General features: G+C 47.1%; 1 protein-coding gene across 1 annotated transcript in view; it reads right to left on the reverse strand.

Moving 5' to 3' along the window:
• Positions 1-295: 295 nt before the first annotated feature.
• The window catches only part of CACNG4 (calcium voltage-gated channel auxiliary subunit gamma 4), a 41,956-nt gene continuing 28,944 nt past the window's right edge, over positions 296-13,307 (reverse strand). The window contains exons 2-4 of the mRNA XM_054278589.1: positions 8,352-8,435; positions 2,652-2,792; positions 296-1,816 (exon numbers count right to left, since the gene is read on the reverse strand). Of these exons, the coding sequence (XP_054134564.1) occupies positions 1,278-1,816; positions 2,652-2,792; positions 8,352-8,435 (764 nt within the window). The 3' untranslated portion in view covers positions 296-1,277. The remainder of the gene's footprint in view (positions 1,817-2,651; positions 2,793-8,351; positions 8,436-13,307) is intronic.

The following is a 13,307-nucleotide window of genomic DNA, read 5'->3' on the forward strand; positions in this document are numbered from 1 at the left end:
GTTCTGTTTTAAAAAATACAAAGTTGTCATCTGCTCTGCTGACACTCGGCTCCCGTTGCTGCGGGAAGGTTCGCGAGTCCGGGCGCATTCTCGTCTGGTTGCTCAGAGATCTCCGTTTCCCATTCCCTCCTGGTTGCTCAGAGATCTCCGTTTCTGGTTCTCTCCTGGTTGCTCAGAGATCTCTGTTTCCCATTCTCTCCTGGTTGCTCAGAGATCTCCATTTCCATTCTCTCCTGGTTGCTCAGAGATCTCTGTTTCCCATTCTCTCCTGGTTGCTCAGAGATCTCCATTTCCATTCTCTCCTGGTTGCTCAGAGATCTCTGTTTCCATTTCTCTCCCGGTTTCTCAGAGATCTCTGTTTCCAGTAGCGTTAGTGTTGCACTTGTGAAGCGTAAGGGAATCGGGGAATCGGCGGCGGCTCTGCTCCCGCCGCGCTCGGGCAAATCTCCAGGGGCTCCTGACAGCCAGCACTCAGCACCTTGCCGGATCAGGCACTAGGGCTCGTCAAAATGAGAATTCAAGTTTTCTAAACGTTAGGCAAGAAATGATGCTTGCAAATAGGCTCAAGTCCCACCTGCTTTAATCTGTTTCCCTTTCCAGGTGTTTCAAGACGCACCCACCCTCTGCTCCTCGGCCTGTGTTGCCCCAAGGGATGCCTTACCCCAGGAATGGGAGACCCCCTTCCCACCCCCATCAGAGAGTCTGTAATGCTCAGTACGTGGGTGCTCTACGGTTTCAGTGGCACAGGTCAGTTTTAGAAAGTGTTGCCTTCAAAAATATTTTCTTTTTTTTTTTTTTCTCTTTTTCTTTTTTTTATTTTGAAAGAGGCAAAGCTTACGCCGTGTTGAAGGAAAGTGGCTCACTTGATGAGTAGCTCATTTTCATCCTTGGGCTTGGTTATAAATTATATTTGCAAGTTTGTATTAAGGGATCTCAATATTAGAAAAAAAAAAAAAGTACAACAAATTTTCTGTAATCCTTTAAAACACACTGGTGGCCAGTCCTTTGCAGTTTCTCCAAGACTGTGTAGACACTACAAAAGTGCAGGAACATGAACTGCCTTCATCTTGTGACACCAAGAACGGAAATAAACAAACTCCAAATAGCTTCAAAAAAAGCTACGAGCGTGTAAATATCTTTATGTTGGTCCAGAGGACCTCCACTTGCTACCTCAACACATGCCACAATTAAAGAGGTGAGAGGGTATTTTAACATCGCTCCTGACAGATCCATTCTGCTTGGGTATCTCTTCAAAAAGCACGAGGAAGGAAGGTGCTTCACACCGGCGTCGTTCTCCTGTTGACCATGTTGACGTGGAGTCCTTCCTTAAACTCCTTCTGGAGGAAGTTGTGGACCTGCAGGAAACTGGCTTCTTGGTCTGCGTTGTAGCTGGCAGCCGTGGTCACCTTCAAAGGCTCCCTGGAAAGGGTGTACATGGAGATTTCGTTCATGGGGATGGTGCCTGCTATCTTCATGCCAACTGGAGAAATGTCCCTGGATGGAGAAGGCTCCGTGGAGCGGGAGCTGGATCTGGACCTCCGCCTCCTGTACCTATAGCTTGGCATCCTGGCATAAGGAGAACTGGAAGAAGTCTTAAGGAATTCCCTCTTGGTCTTAAACCTCAGCTCCTTGTTCTTCTCAATATAAATGTTCACAGCCAGAACACCTATAGTTTCGGCCACAATAAAAGACAAGGCTCCAAAATAAAAAGACCAGCCATAGTTGTAATGGTTCTTTTTGTCCTCATCTCGCTTGTCACTTGGGTCACCTGCATTGCTCGATATGTAGACAATGATCCCTATGATATTACTGAGACCTGGAGGAAGAAAAACATAAATCAGTGTTTATGTGGCTGGGGAGATAAAATTCAAGCCGTGTTACTTTCTGGACCTGAATGGTTCTAACACTGGGACAAAGAAATTTTATTACATTTATTTACTCTTACATTTATCTCAAGGATTCATTTATTCCTGAAACACAACCAAAAGATCAACATATGGAGCACGTGTGCTCACATGGATCCTAAAATACTCAGCAGGACTTTTCCCCATCTCTTTGCTGCCACAGTGGAAAAGCAGCAGCTTGTGGGAGCTCACTAATATTGTGAGCAGGATTCTAACATCCAGAAGAATGATAAAAATACATTTGGAGCTCAGGGCTATGGCTGTTCACCTTGATCAAAATAAGTTCTCTTCCACCTTGCTGAATTTTCATCTAAATGCTGCATGCTTAATCCAGGCTGCAGGGAGAGCTATTAACAATGGGGCTGACTCTCTCAGATGTTTCTAGTGTGAAAAACGGGCTCACCTATCAGAGGTGAATGTTTTCTGCCTTCATATTTACAAAAAAAGGCCCTAGGTATAAGAGATGCCTGATTCATCTAATGTTTAATACATTTTAAATAGTGTAAAACATGCTTGTTACTGAATTTCACTTCTTTCTACAAGAAAACCAAAAACTTTTCTAGAATATACTTATTGTGGGGCTTCAGGAGCATAATTTTGTCTTGAGAAATTTGCCTGCTGTGGTGCTGTTAATGCCCTCAGCCCAGGAAAGGGATGCAGGGAAAGCACTGCCAAGGAGCTTTTCCAGAGTCTTTTCCATCTGAAAACAGCAGCACTTCTTAAGAACTCAATTTAAACAGAACATACCTGCTGCAACAAAGAGAATCCCAGCGCTGAGAATAATGTTGTTTTTGCTGTTGTAAATCCTTCCTGCTCCGACACAGAGTCCTCCCAGCAACAGCAAAATTGTGCTTAGGATGGGGAACACGCTGGAGGCACGGACGATGCCTGCAGGGACACAGGTAGGGAGGGAAGACAGAGCAATCATTCTGGGTGCCTCCTCAGGTGCAAGTGTGGAGATTAGAGTCTCAAAAGCCCTGGTTTTTTCCTAAAATTGTTAAGAAGAATGATTTAATAGAACCAGAGGATTGTTCAGGTTGAAAAAGACCTTTTAGATCATCAAACCCAACAGTGAAACCAGCACCTCCACTAAACCATATCTTAGAGTGCCAGCCACATCCACACATTTTTGAACATACTCAGGGATGCCTGTTCTAGTGCTTCATAACCCTTTCAGCAAAGAAATTTTTCCTAATATCTAATTTTTTATCATTTTTAATTCCTTTTTCCTAGAATTATCACTGGTTCTGCATTTCTGGGTGTGTTTCTGGGACGAGGGAGCCATGACGTGACCAGTGTGACAAAGACTCAACAGAGTGGCTTCAATCTTTTGAGCTTTCTCCCAGGAAGTCCAGCATTATTGGCATTTTCTGATGCCACCATGTGCAGAATATTTCTGGCAAAGCATGAGGTAAGTGACAGTAAGACCCAGCACCACGCAGGGAGCAGCAGTGAAAAATTCATGAGCTGGCTATGAACCCTACAAGGTTTGGGACAGCTGGAGCAGACGGATCTGTTCCGTGGTGCACACACAAGGTGAGCAAATTACAGCTCTTGAAGTCAGCAGCATCCATGTTGCCAGCAAGAACAGCTAATAACCCCTTTTTCTTGTAGTGGATATTAAGGACATCGAAACCTTTCAGATTTCTAAGGAAGGAATTTTAACAAGTGTGTTTTAGATGTTTGTGTTTAGTTCCCTGACAGCAAAGTAGTCATTTAAAATTCTGCATGCTTCAGTCCATTCATCAGCGTATAAAATCCCCCACAAAAATATTAAAACAGCACTTCAAGCCAGCTTTCAAAGTCGGGTCACAAGAAGACAGAGCAGCAATCGACAGGGAAGCGGCAGGGAGGGAACAAAAGGGCTGAGAAAAAATAAACAAGCATGAGAAGAGAGTAAAAACCAAAGGGGTAGAAGCTGCCAGGGGTTCCTGAAAGGCAGAGTGAGGAGCTGAGTTTTATTGCTGTAGAGAGAGGATTTATGTTTTGAAGAAGGGGAGATAAGGCGCTGAACGCTGCTGTGGAAAATGGGATCGCCCTGAAGCCGGGAAAAGGCGAGGGCAGGGAGGGGAGCCCCGGCAGAGCGAGGGGCGCCAGGCTGGGGGGATGCCAAGGCGAGGGAGGGTCAGCGGCTGCTGTGACAGCGGCATGGAGCCCCTCAGCACCGCGGGGCGAGCGGAGAGGAGCCAGCGCCATCTGGGCCGTGCGGGGCCGGGGGCGCCGCGCTCCCTCCGGGCGCATCCTGCTGGCTGCCGCGCTGGGAGCGGCAGGAACGGGCAGATGTTCCAGCTGCTGCTTTCCCATTCGCTGCCCATGGCCCTGGCGTTCCCGACTCACTGAATCGCTTCCTGACGATTCCCCTGGTAACTGGTGGCAGAGCTCCAGTGGCTGCGGAGGGACGGGGATGGGGGCTCCGCTCACTGAGCCCCGCTCCGCCCGGGGCTGGCTCCGGACACAAACCCAAAAAGACAAAGGCAGCGCCTGCCTGCGAAGCTTCTGCCTGTATGGATCTGTAAGAGCGAGAAAAGTCCATCCTTTCCCAAACTGGCAGCGTCGCTGCACGTGTCCTTCACAGCTGGGGCATTTTCCAGCCGGATCTGAAGCCGGGCCAGGCGGGCGCATTGCTATTCAGGCAGCGTCTGGCAGGAACTGCCAAACGCCACCGATGGGAGTGGGTGGAAGGGCTCTGGGCAAAGCCTGCTGAGAGGTGAGAGCCTGTTCCCTTGGCCTGGGTGTATTCCAACATGTGTGCTAGGAATTAACAGCACTTGGCTTTTGGGTCAGTTTTTTTCAGTCAATTGTTAGGAAAAGATTCAAAGTCAGTCTCTGCTGCTGGACTTTAAGGCACCCCAAATCTCTGTCTGTCTGTTTTTGTGCCCTGGCTAAAGGCTTAAAATCGCCTCTGGGCCACCCTTTCTGGATATTGTTTCCTGCACTTTATGGTCATGCTGTTTATAATGATTTCAGTTAAATCAAGGAGCTTTCCCAAAATGCTTCAGTAATATCATTGGAAGGAGCTTTGGTCAGTGATATCATTGGTCAGACGCACCAAATATATGGGATGGGTTGTTCTATTTGTTCTATTTCTACTAATAAATTTCAGAGATAATTTTTCTATAGTAGGTAATTAATGAGAAGAGAAACAAAACACACAGTGTTCTCTTCCTGAAAAATCCCACAGTATATTTCTTTCTTACAATGTGTACTTTTAGCTCTGAAATTTCAAAGGAAGCTCATAAGGTACCACGTAGAATTTACATATGTCTCCTGATACTGGTAATAAAGTGACAGCACATCAAAAAACATTAAGGCAATCTGGTTTTTGCTTTCTCCCTGGCTTTTCTCCCCCCCTTGTTTACCGTCCTGTCGGTTTGCATCGCCTGCTGCGCACCGCTATGTGCGGTGACACCTCCTCCGGTGGAGCCGCTCCTCCCCATGGGGCTGCAAACCCTGCTCGGCTCGGGCTTTTCATCTCCGCAAAGGCGGGAGCCGAGGGAACGGCTTTGCAAAGAGGATGCTCTGACATGCAGGGAGGAAGGGCACGAACGTGTGGAGATGCCCCCGAAGCGGGGTCCCCCTGCTCGGAGCAGCAGAGCCCCGACATCCCCAGCGCACAGCGAGGATGAGATGGATCCCCCTCCTGCAAAGGGAGAGGAGCCGGTGAATCCGGGCTGGATGGGAACAGATCGGGTTTGGTGCGCCCAGAGAGAGCAGGGAGAGCAGGGAAGGAGGAGAGGAGGGAAGGAGGAGAGATGGAAGCAGGAGAGAGGGAAGCAGGAGAGAGGGAAGCAGGAGACAGGGAAGCAGGAGAGAGGGAAGCAGGAGACACCAGGGAAGGAGGAGACCAGGGAAGCAGGGGAAAAGGAAGCAGGAGAGAGGAAAGCAGGAGATGAGGGAAGCAGGAGATGAGGGGAAAGGAGACACCAGGGAAGCAGCAGACAGGGAAGCAGGAGACACCAGGGAAGCAGGAGAGAGGGAAGTAGGAAAGAGGGAAAAGGAGACACCAGGGAAGCAGGGACAGGGAAGCAGGAGATAGGGAAGCAGGAGATAGGGAAGCAGGCACAGGAAAGCAGGGACAGGGAAGCAGGAGACAGGGAACCGGGGCACGTTTGCCGCTGGGGATGCGGTGGCAGCCCGGGGTCTGTGCTGGCACTGGGACATCTGCTGCTCACTGAGGCCCTGCTCAGGCATGTGAGGGGGATTATTTTAGACACACAGATGGGAGTGTGTTGCCACGGGGAAGGTTCAATAGGAAGGGTCTTGTCTGAGCTCCTCTGCATGTCTCAGCTTGTCCCACACTGTCGTTTGCTTGGTTTTGTAGGGAGCAGCTTGAACACCAAAGGGCAAAATCCAAACTCCTGCCTCTACCCACTCCCTAGACCAAAGTTTCCCAAAATCAGTCATTTTTGTCACTGATTTTCATGGGGTTTTGAACCAGGGCTCAATCCTGCAAACACTACAGTGTTTGCATTTCTCTGAAGCCCAAATTAAACTGGGGGCTGTGGAAGAGGCTGAGACCCCTCACGCTGCTCCTTCAGGAGCACAAAACACATGAGTGTGGGTGCCTTTGCCTAAGCCAGGCAGGAAAAATAAATATTAGTACCAACATGTCCCTCTGAGAAACTGTGCCAAGAAATGGCCAGAAATAGTGGAGAATGGAGCCAGTAGACTGCAGAAGTGTTGCAGAGGGCAAAAACAGGACAGAAGCTGTCACGTCCCCGTGAAACAGGATGCAAATATCCTGCGGTCTTAGACAATGATTTGGTCCTATTACATATAGGTATGAGCTCATCTCCTCTGGATTTAGACATGTTACCTTTCAGTAATCTCTAAATCAACTTTGTGCATGGGAAACTGCAGTTTTCTTATCAAAGTTAAAGCCAAGGAGCCTTGTCTCTGTGCAGACTCTGTGAGGTGAGCTCTGCTCTGCGGGGGAGACACCCGAGACTGATTTTGCAGAAGACATAAAGGGTTGGACCAACTTGTTTTTAAGATCTGTACTTAGTCACTTTTGCAAGCAGCTTTTAGGAACACCCGTCACAAGCACACTTACAAACAATTTACCAGTCTCGTAGCTTAACGTGGAGCTGGAGACTGTTTTTCCCAGTTCTCACTTTTCTCCATATAAAGAAGGCATAATGTGCTTTTATCATGATGCTACTTAATTCCTCTTTCCTTTTACTAATGATGTTTGTTTCCTAAAGCTGACTTGGCATCAATTTAACATTAGTTCCAAGGCTTTTTATGAAAGATAAATGCAGCTGTGCTCACACTCTGCCTTTGCCTGAGCTCTGAAATCATGTCACCCGGGTGCTGTGACTGATCTAAATCGACAAGAGCAAAGAGGAAAAAAACATCTGGGTTTTCTGGTGAGGCAAACTTTTCAGAGATTTTTTTCCCCTTCTTCATGTCTCAGCAACAAGAAGTTGTTGCCCAGAACTGAGCAGAAGGGCAGAGTGGTTCTCTAAGTGGTGTTTGAGGTAATTAATATTGTAATTGAGGACAACACTGCTTTGCCAGCAGCGTTGTTCTGTGCTCCCTGATTTCCCAACACCTTGCGAGCTGCAGTTCCTCTCCCTGGTAAAGGGCACTGCTTTCAGCTTGGCTGCTCAGCTCTTTTGTTCACGAGGAACAACAAGGCAAGGAGTCCTCTGGGGAAGGGGAATCTAACTCCAACTTTGCAGGCTTCATGGTTGGGTTCCAAGACTTGCCATCAGCTGAGAGAATGGTCAGGTGGAGGGGATGAAACAGCTGCCCTGATTCCAAGGCCCAGGTTGGTGGGTGGAATCCCTTCTGGGGGGAATTCCACACCAGAGTGGAGCAGCATTGGCTGGCTGGTCAGGCAGGGAAGCCATGGCCCCTGATCATGCTGGGGTTTTGCTGTTACCTGCAGAAATTTCAGCTTCCTTCCTACAGTGCAGTGATTTCACTGCAGGGGGATGTGGCTCACCAGCTGCAAAGGCTGAGGCTTGAGCAAAGGTTGGGTTTAAGCATTTGGTAAAGTTTCCTAATGGGCTGGAACCCACTCCTCAGACCTGTTTTGTTACACTAACCCTATAAATACTCCCTCTGTAAAAGACCCTTGCCTCTCTGGGCATGATAGCTGCAGTTTTCATTTGAAAATTTGTCATATGATATTTAGACAATCGTCACCAAAATTGTGAGCATTCCCCTGGAAAAAAATCCTTGAAACCCCATGGCAAGAGGGTTGGAACTAGATGGTCTTTAAGGTCCCTTCCAACACAAACCATTCCATGATTCCATGACCATGAAGTGGGGTTCCCAAGGGTGATGGTTGTGTCAGCTGCTGCATGAACTGGACACGTGGCACCACTGGGCTGTGCAGCCCAATTTGGGCCAGTCTGCAGTGAGTAAAACTGGGGTTGCCCTCTGCAGAAGAGAAGCCCAGGGAAGCCCCATATGTGTGTCAGGTGCCTGTTCACTTACGGAGAAGGTACTCTGAGCTGTCGTGGTCGTAGTCATTGTCCTCAGGGAAGTGGTTGATCCGGAAGCAATGTCCTTTGTAGATTCCTGGATGGAAACAAAGCAAACAGAACCCATAAGGAACACAACCAGGCAAATGTGCTTCTTTAAACCACCTCTAAAGTTATGAATTTTGGGCAGATTGGCTGAATGAAGGGGCAGCCAGGATTCCTGGGCTCTTTCCTTCAGTCACTTCTATCGTCCTCTTGAGATTTTTAATCTCTAAGTGCTTCACTTTATCAGTGCTGTGCTTATCTTACAAGCATACTGAGTTTGCAAAGCTTCTTTTTGTTCCCAGAGTGGCTGTCAGGCTGGGTCCCTGCTCCATGGCTGGGGCTCCCAGGGCCAATCTCGCTCCCATCACCCTTCCCATCTCACCCCAGTGAAGTGCCAGTAAATGCTGAATTGTCTGAGCCCTCTTCAATTACTCTCTAGGCTGCAAAAACAAGTCCATAAATCTCTTCCTGCTGCAGTTGAAGCCCTTGTGTCCCACTCAAGGCTGGCTCAGCTTTTAATGGCATATTTGTTTAGCTAACTGGGAGTAAAGTCGGGGCACAGCATGCACTCCTGATGCACTCCTGATCCCTGGAGGGACAGCACCAGAGCTGGCTGGACAAACCCCTCGCTCAGTTGGACACCTCAGCACTTTGTCCATGTAGGTAAAGCTGCCCATGAGCATTCTGTGCTCTTTCCTGTCACTGTTATCCACAGTGTGAGCTGCAGCTGGGTCGCTGTGGCACAGGGAGCTGCACGGGGAGCTCTCCCCAGAGAGCTTCCTGCAGGAGCGAGCCCTGAGCTCTGATTGTGCCGTGCTGCTTTCATTATTCATTAACCAGAGCTCTCCTGCTCGGGAACACATCACCCAGGCTGAGTTATCCCTGCACAGGAGCCTCAGTGCTTACAGCTCGAGCTGGCAGAAGGATTTAAAACCCATCACTTAATACTACTTTAACAGAAGCACAGCTGCAGTCTGTAGGATATAAATGTGGATTTATTTCACTACCTATTACCAATGATTACAAAAATCTCAAAAGAATTACTAATCCAGAGGATTTAAATTGCACCCTGTGAGTGTCAACTGCAGGTTTGCTACTACAGCGCATTAAATTCTTCCAGTAAATGATGTATCAGCTCTAATTGCAGCAGCAGCAGCTCAGGCTTTCTCTGCACAGCACTTCAAAGGCTGTGGGGAACAAGATGCAAGTGGCTCATGTCATATCTGGGAGTGACACACCTGTCCTGGCTGCCAGGTGGGGAGAGCACTGCAGCTGGGCTGCTCCTGCAGAGCCTGTGCATCCACAGGGGCTGCTGCTCCTCAAGGCAATGCAAAAGTCACATTTTAAAGATCCCAGTGTTTCTTTTCATGGCAGTTCACACAACTACTCCCAGCATTACAGAGCCTCTCAGACTGGATGGTCATTTCATCAAGTCTCTCCATTAAGGTGTGCAATTTACAGGAAATACAGTCAGAGTGTGATTCTCATCCTCTCTATTTATTAAGGAAAAAAAATTTCTAAATTATTTTCCCATCCTACTTTCTGTGGAAATAGGCTTCTCAATGATTGTGTTGTGTGTGTATGGGTGGGGCCACCTCAGTCTGCACACCTGGTCTGTCTGTAGGTGTTGTGTTCTGCATCCTCACACTGACAGGAGGCAGGGTTAGAGGAAATACAGGGTGAAATTCCTCCCTGTGCTCAGAGAAGCTGTGGCTGCCACATCTCTGGAAGTGTCCAAGGCCAGGTTTGATGTGGCAACCTTGGACAGTGGAAGGTGTGGGTGGAACTGGGTGAGCTTTAAGGTCCCTTTAAACCCAAACCATTCCATGATTCTGTGGTTCTCCAATAAATCTAAATAATTTTCCTCCAACAATAAAATAAATAAATGATAAATTTCCTCCAGTAATAACCTCCAGTAAAGGTTAAGGTAATTGGCTGAGTTTACCCAGAGCTGATATAAAAGCAGAGGTATGGCAGGTGACTGAGCTGCAGGGCAGGCAGGGAGAGGGAGCTCAGTGTCCCCACCACAGGCTCCTCTTGCACGTTCCCAGAGTGTGGACATGGCAACAGCCCAAACAAACACCTCCCTCCAGAAACTCCCTCAAGGGATGAGGAGTCTGCAAGACTGAAATATTCCCTCTTGTGCTGCAGCACTGATGGACTGATGGAAGGCTTTGGGCTCTGTGAAATGGCTCAACATAATTGAACTGCTGAGTGAAATGGGCCCCTCAGCAGAACTTTCAGAGAGGCCATGAAGCCATTCCTGCCCCAGCAGGGCTGGAATGCACCAGCATTGATGAGACCTTCATTTCCTGGCTCTTCTATTTACAGCCTCTCACATGAAAGAGCATTAGCAAGACTAGCAGAGGTAAAAAAACAGGCTAAACAGAGGTAAAAAAAAGGTTAATCAGAGGTAAAAAACAGGTTAATCACCTCTCTGCCCTGTGCCCCACCCCCAAAAAAAATCTGGATGAACTTGAGAGTTCCTTTCTATTTTCAGTTTTTAGGAATACTGGGATTGGTCATTATTAATTGGTCATTATTTATGTGGCTAAATTATTACAGAAATTGGAAATGACTGTGAAATTTGGAGCTGTATCAAAGCCTAGGAATTCAAAATATTCTCCCCAGTACTTTTTATGTAGTTCAGACCAGAGATACTGGTTAAGGGTCCTCTCTAGTGTCTGTGATGTTTGATAGCTAATAACAGCAGCAGACTGAATAACTTTTTTCTATAAACTTAACAAGTGCAATGTAATTCAGCAACAGCTTATTAAACTCTCAGTGAGGCTTGAAGTTGCTATCAAGAACTCTGGTGATCTACACAGTGTTGAGGCCTCTTTCAATCCACAAAGTATCTAAAATAAAGGTTTGCTAGGAAAAGTAACAATACTTCTTCATAAGGATGGACTTTGAAATTAATTTTTGGCAAAAATGAAAACTAGCTGGAGAAGCTACTGAAGCAGTGGTCAGCTCTAAAAGGTGAAAGCAGAGTCTGAGTTGTATTGATACATAAAAAATAGGAGCAAGTCAAAGCTGGGCTTTGGTGGGATATTCATCTCCATGCCCTGGCATGTAAAGCAATGCATAAAGAATAAAAGTCATGGAATGGCAGAGGTGGCAGAAAAGGAAAACCTCAATTAAACTCAGTAACAATTATTCTGCACGAGGGCTGAGCTGTTTGAAGCTTTTCTCCAAGGCTTCTCAGGAGTTGCCCTGAAGAAATGTGCAGGCAAATGTGGCCACAGGTCCACACTCACTGAGGCACACAAAACCATTTCCCACCAGGAAAGGATGGGGACAGAGATTTTCCTTCTTGCCTGAGTTTGGGGATACAGTCCCTTATATCCTTGGGAGAGGAAGATGGAATATTTGACTCCTACTGCTGTACCCACTAGAGAGGGAGATAAATAAACTGCAATCACTGCCTAACAGATACTAAAATATTGAGAAGCTCTTCTGGATACCTCTTGAGAGTGAGATATAATATCCCACTGAGATGCTGTAAGTATTACTTCTTTCTTTGAATGATTACTGATACGTTTTTAATGATGCTTTTAGAAATACAAATATTAGAATGCATTTTTTCTCCTCATAATAACAAAAACTTTGTTCTGAATTTTGAGCCAGGACTTCAGGATCTGCATTAATGATAATGAAGAGGTAAATTTTCTGAAGTGCTGTTGATGGTGTTAGAACAATTTTTTTCCACTGGTTGCAGCATACTTAGCTGGCAATTAGGAACTAAAAAGCATTTCTGACTTGGTTCTGCTCTGTGTTCAAGGGCTTCTCTGGCAAGGTTAGTACTTCCCAATCTCGCTAAGTGTTGTTCAGACAACTATAATTAGAGTGTGATGTACTCAGATAACATGATAAGGGAGGCAACTGTAGTGCCTAAGTGAAGATTAAGCTTTGTTTTGGGCTTTGAGATCTCAAAATACATAGAGATTTCAGCAGCAAATCAAAGTAGTGATCCCACATTCTGATGACATACTGCCTTCTCCTTGCTCTTTCTCAAATAATCCTTTAATAATCCTGCCTCTACCACTGCAGATTGTTCTTTGGGTTTTTATTTTTTGATGATTGAGAGTGAAGATAAATGCTTAGGATGCAAATGACGATTAATTTGGTAGCCATGCATGATCCTGTTATTGTCCATACCATCAGCCATGTCTGAGAACAGCCATTTCCTGTGGTTAGTGTTTATCAATGCCAACATTCCCTGATGCCCTGGAAGTGTTTGCACCAACCAGCACTGGAAAACAGAGTCCTCAAATGTCTGACATTATTTGTCAGTACAAGGCTGTAGTTTTGTTTTCTCCCTGCCCTAATCTTGAGAACTCTACACAACAAGATCTTCCCATAGCACTACTGCTGTGTTGTCATTTGAAATAGGTTTCCAGCACTGCAGACTGGAGCAGCTCTGCAGCAGAGGGCCCTGTCTGCAGGGGACTTCTGTCAATAGGGATTTGTGTCTGGCCGTGCTGAGCAGGGCTGAGGGAGGGATATCTGATAGCAGGGGGGAAGAGGGGCTGGGCTGCTCCCTCCTGCTCCATCACATCCTGCACCTTTAACCCTCTCAGCTGCCAGCCCTCCTTATGCAGAAAACACTGGGTTTGGGACATGGCGGAGAAGCCTCTCTTGTTTCCTCATGGGACACCAGACATTTACAGTGTCTTGGATCAAACCCTCCCCTGCCAACACACCCCATTGCTGCAGCTCTCCAGCACACACATGCACACTATTAATAGTGTGAAGCAGGGGATTCTCCCAGAGTTGCACTGGTGGGATGAGGGCTGTGAATTTCAGCTGCAGAAGTGGCCACTTGGCTTCAGCAGTCACTCGCAGGCAGGTAAATACACCCACAGCCATCCACCCCAAAACCTCACCAAGCAGCCCATTGCTTCCTGGCAAATGTGGGACT

The sequence above is a fragment of the Melozone crissalis genome, unplaced genomic scaffold (genome assembly GCF_028551555.1).
Source record: "Melozone crissalis strain CALT ecotype California unplaced genomic scaffold, PUWL_Pcris_2 ptg000026l_1, whole genome shotgun sequence".
NCBI lineage: Eukaryota > Metazoa > Chordata > Aves > Passeriformes > Passerellidae > Melozone > Melozone crissalis.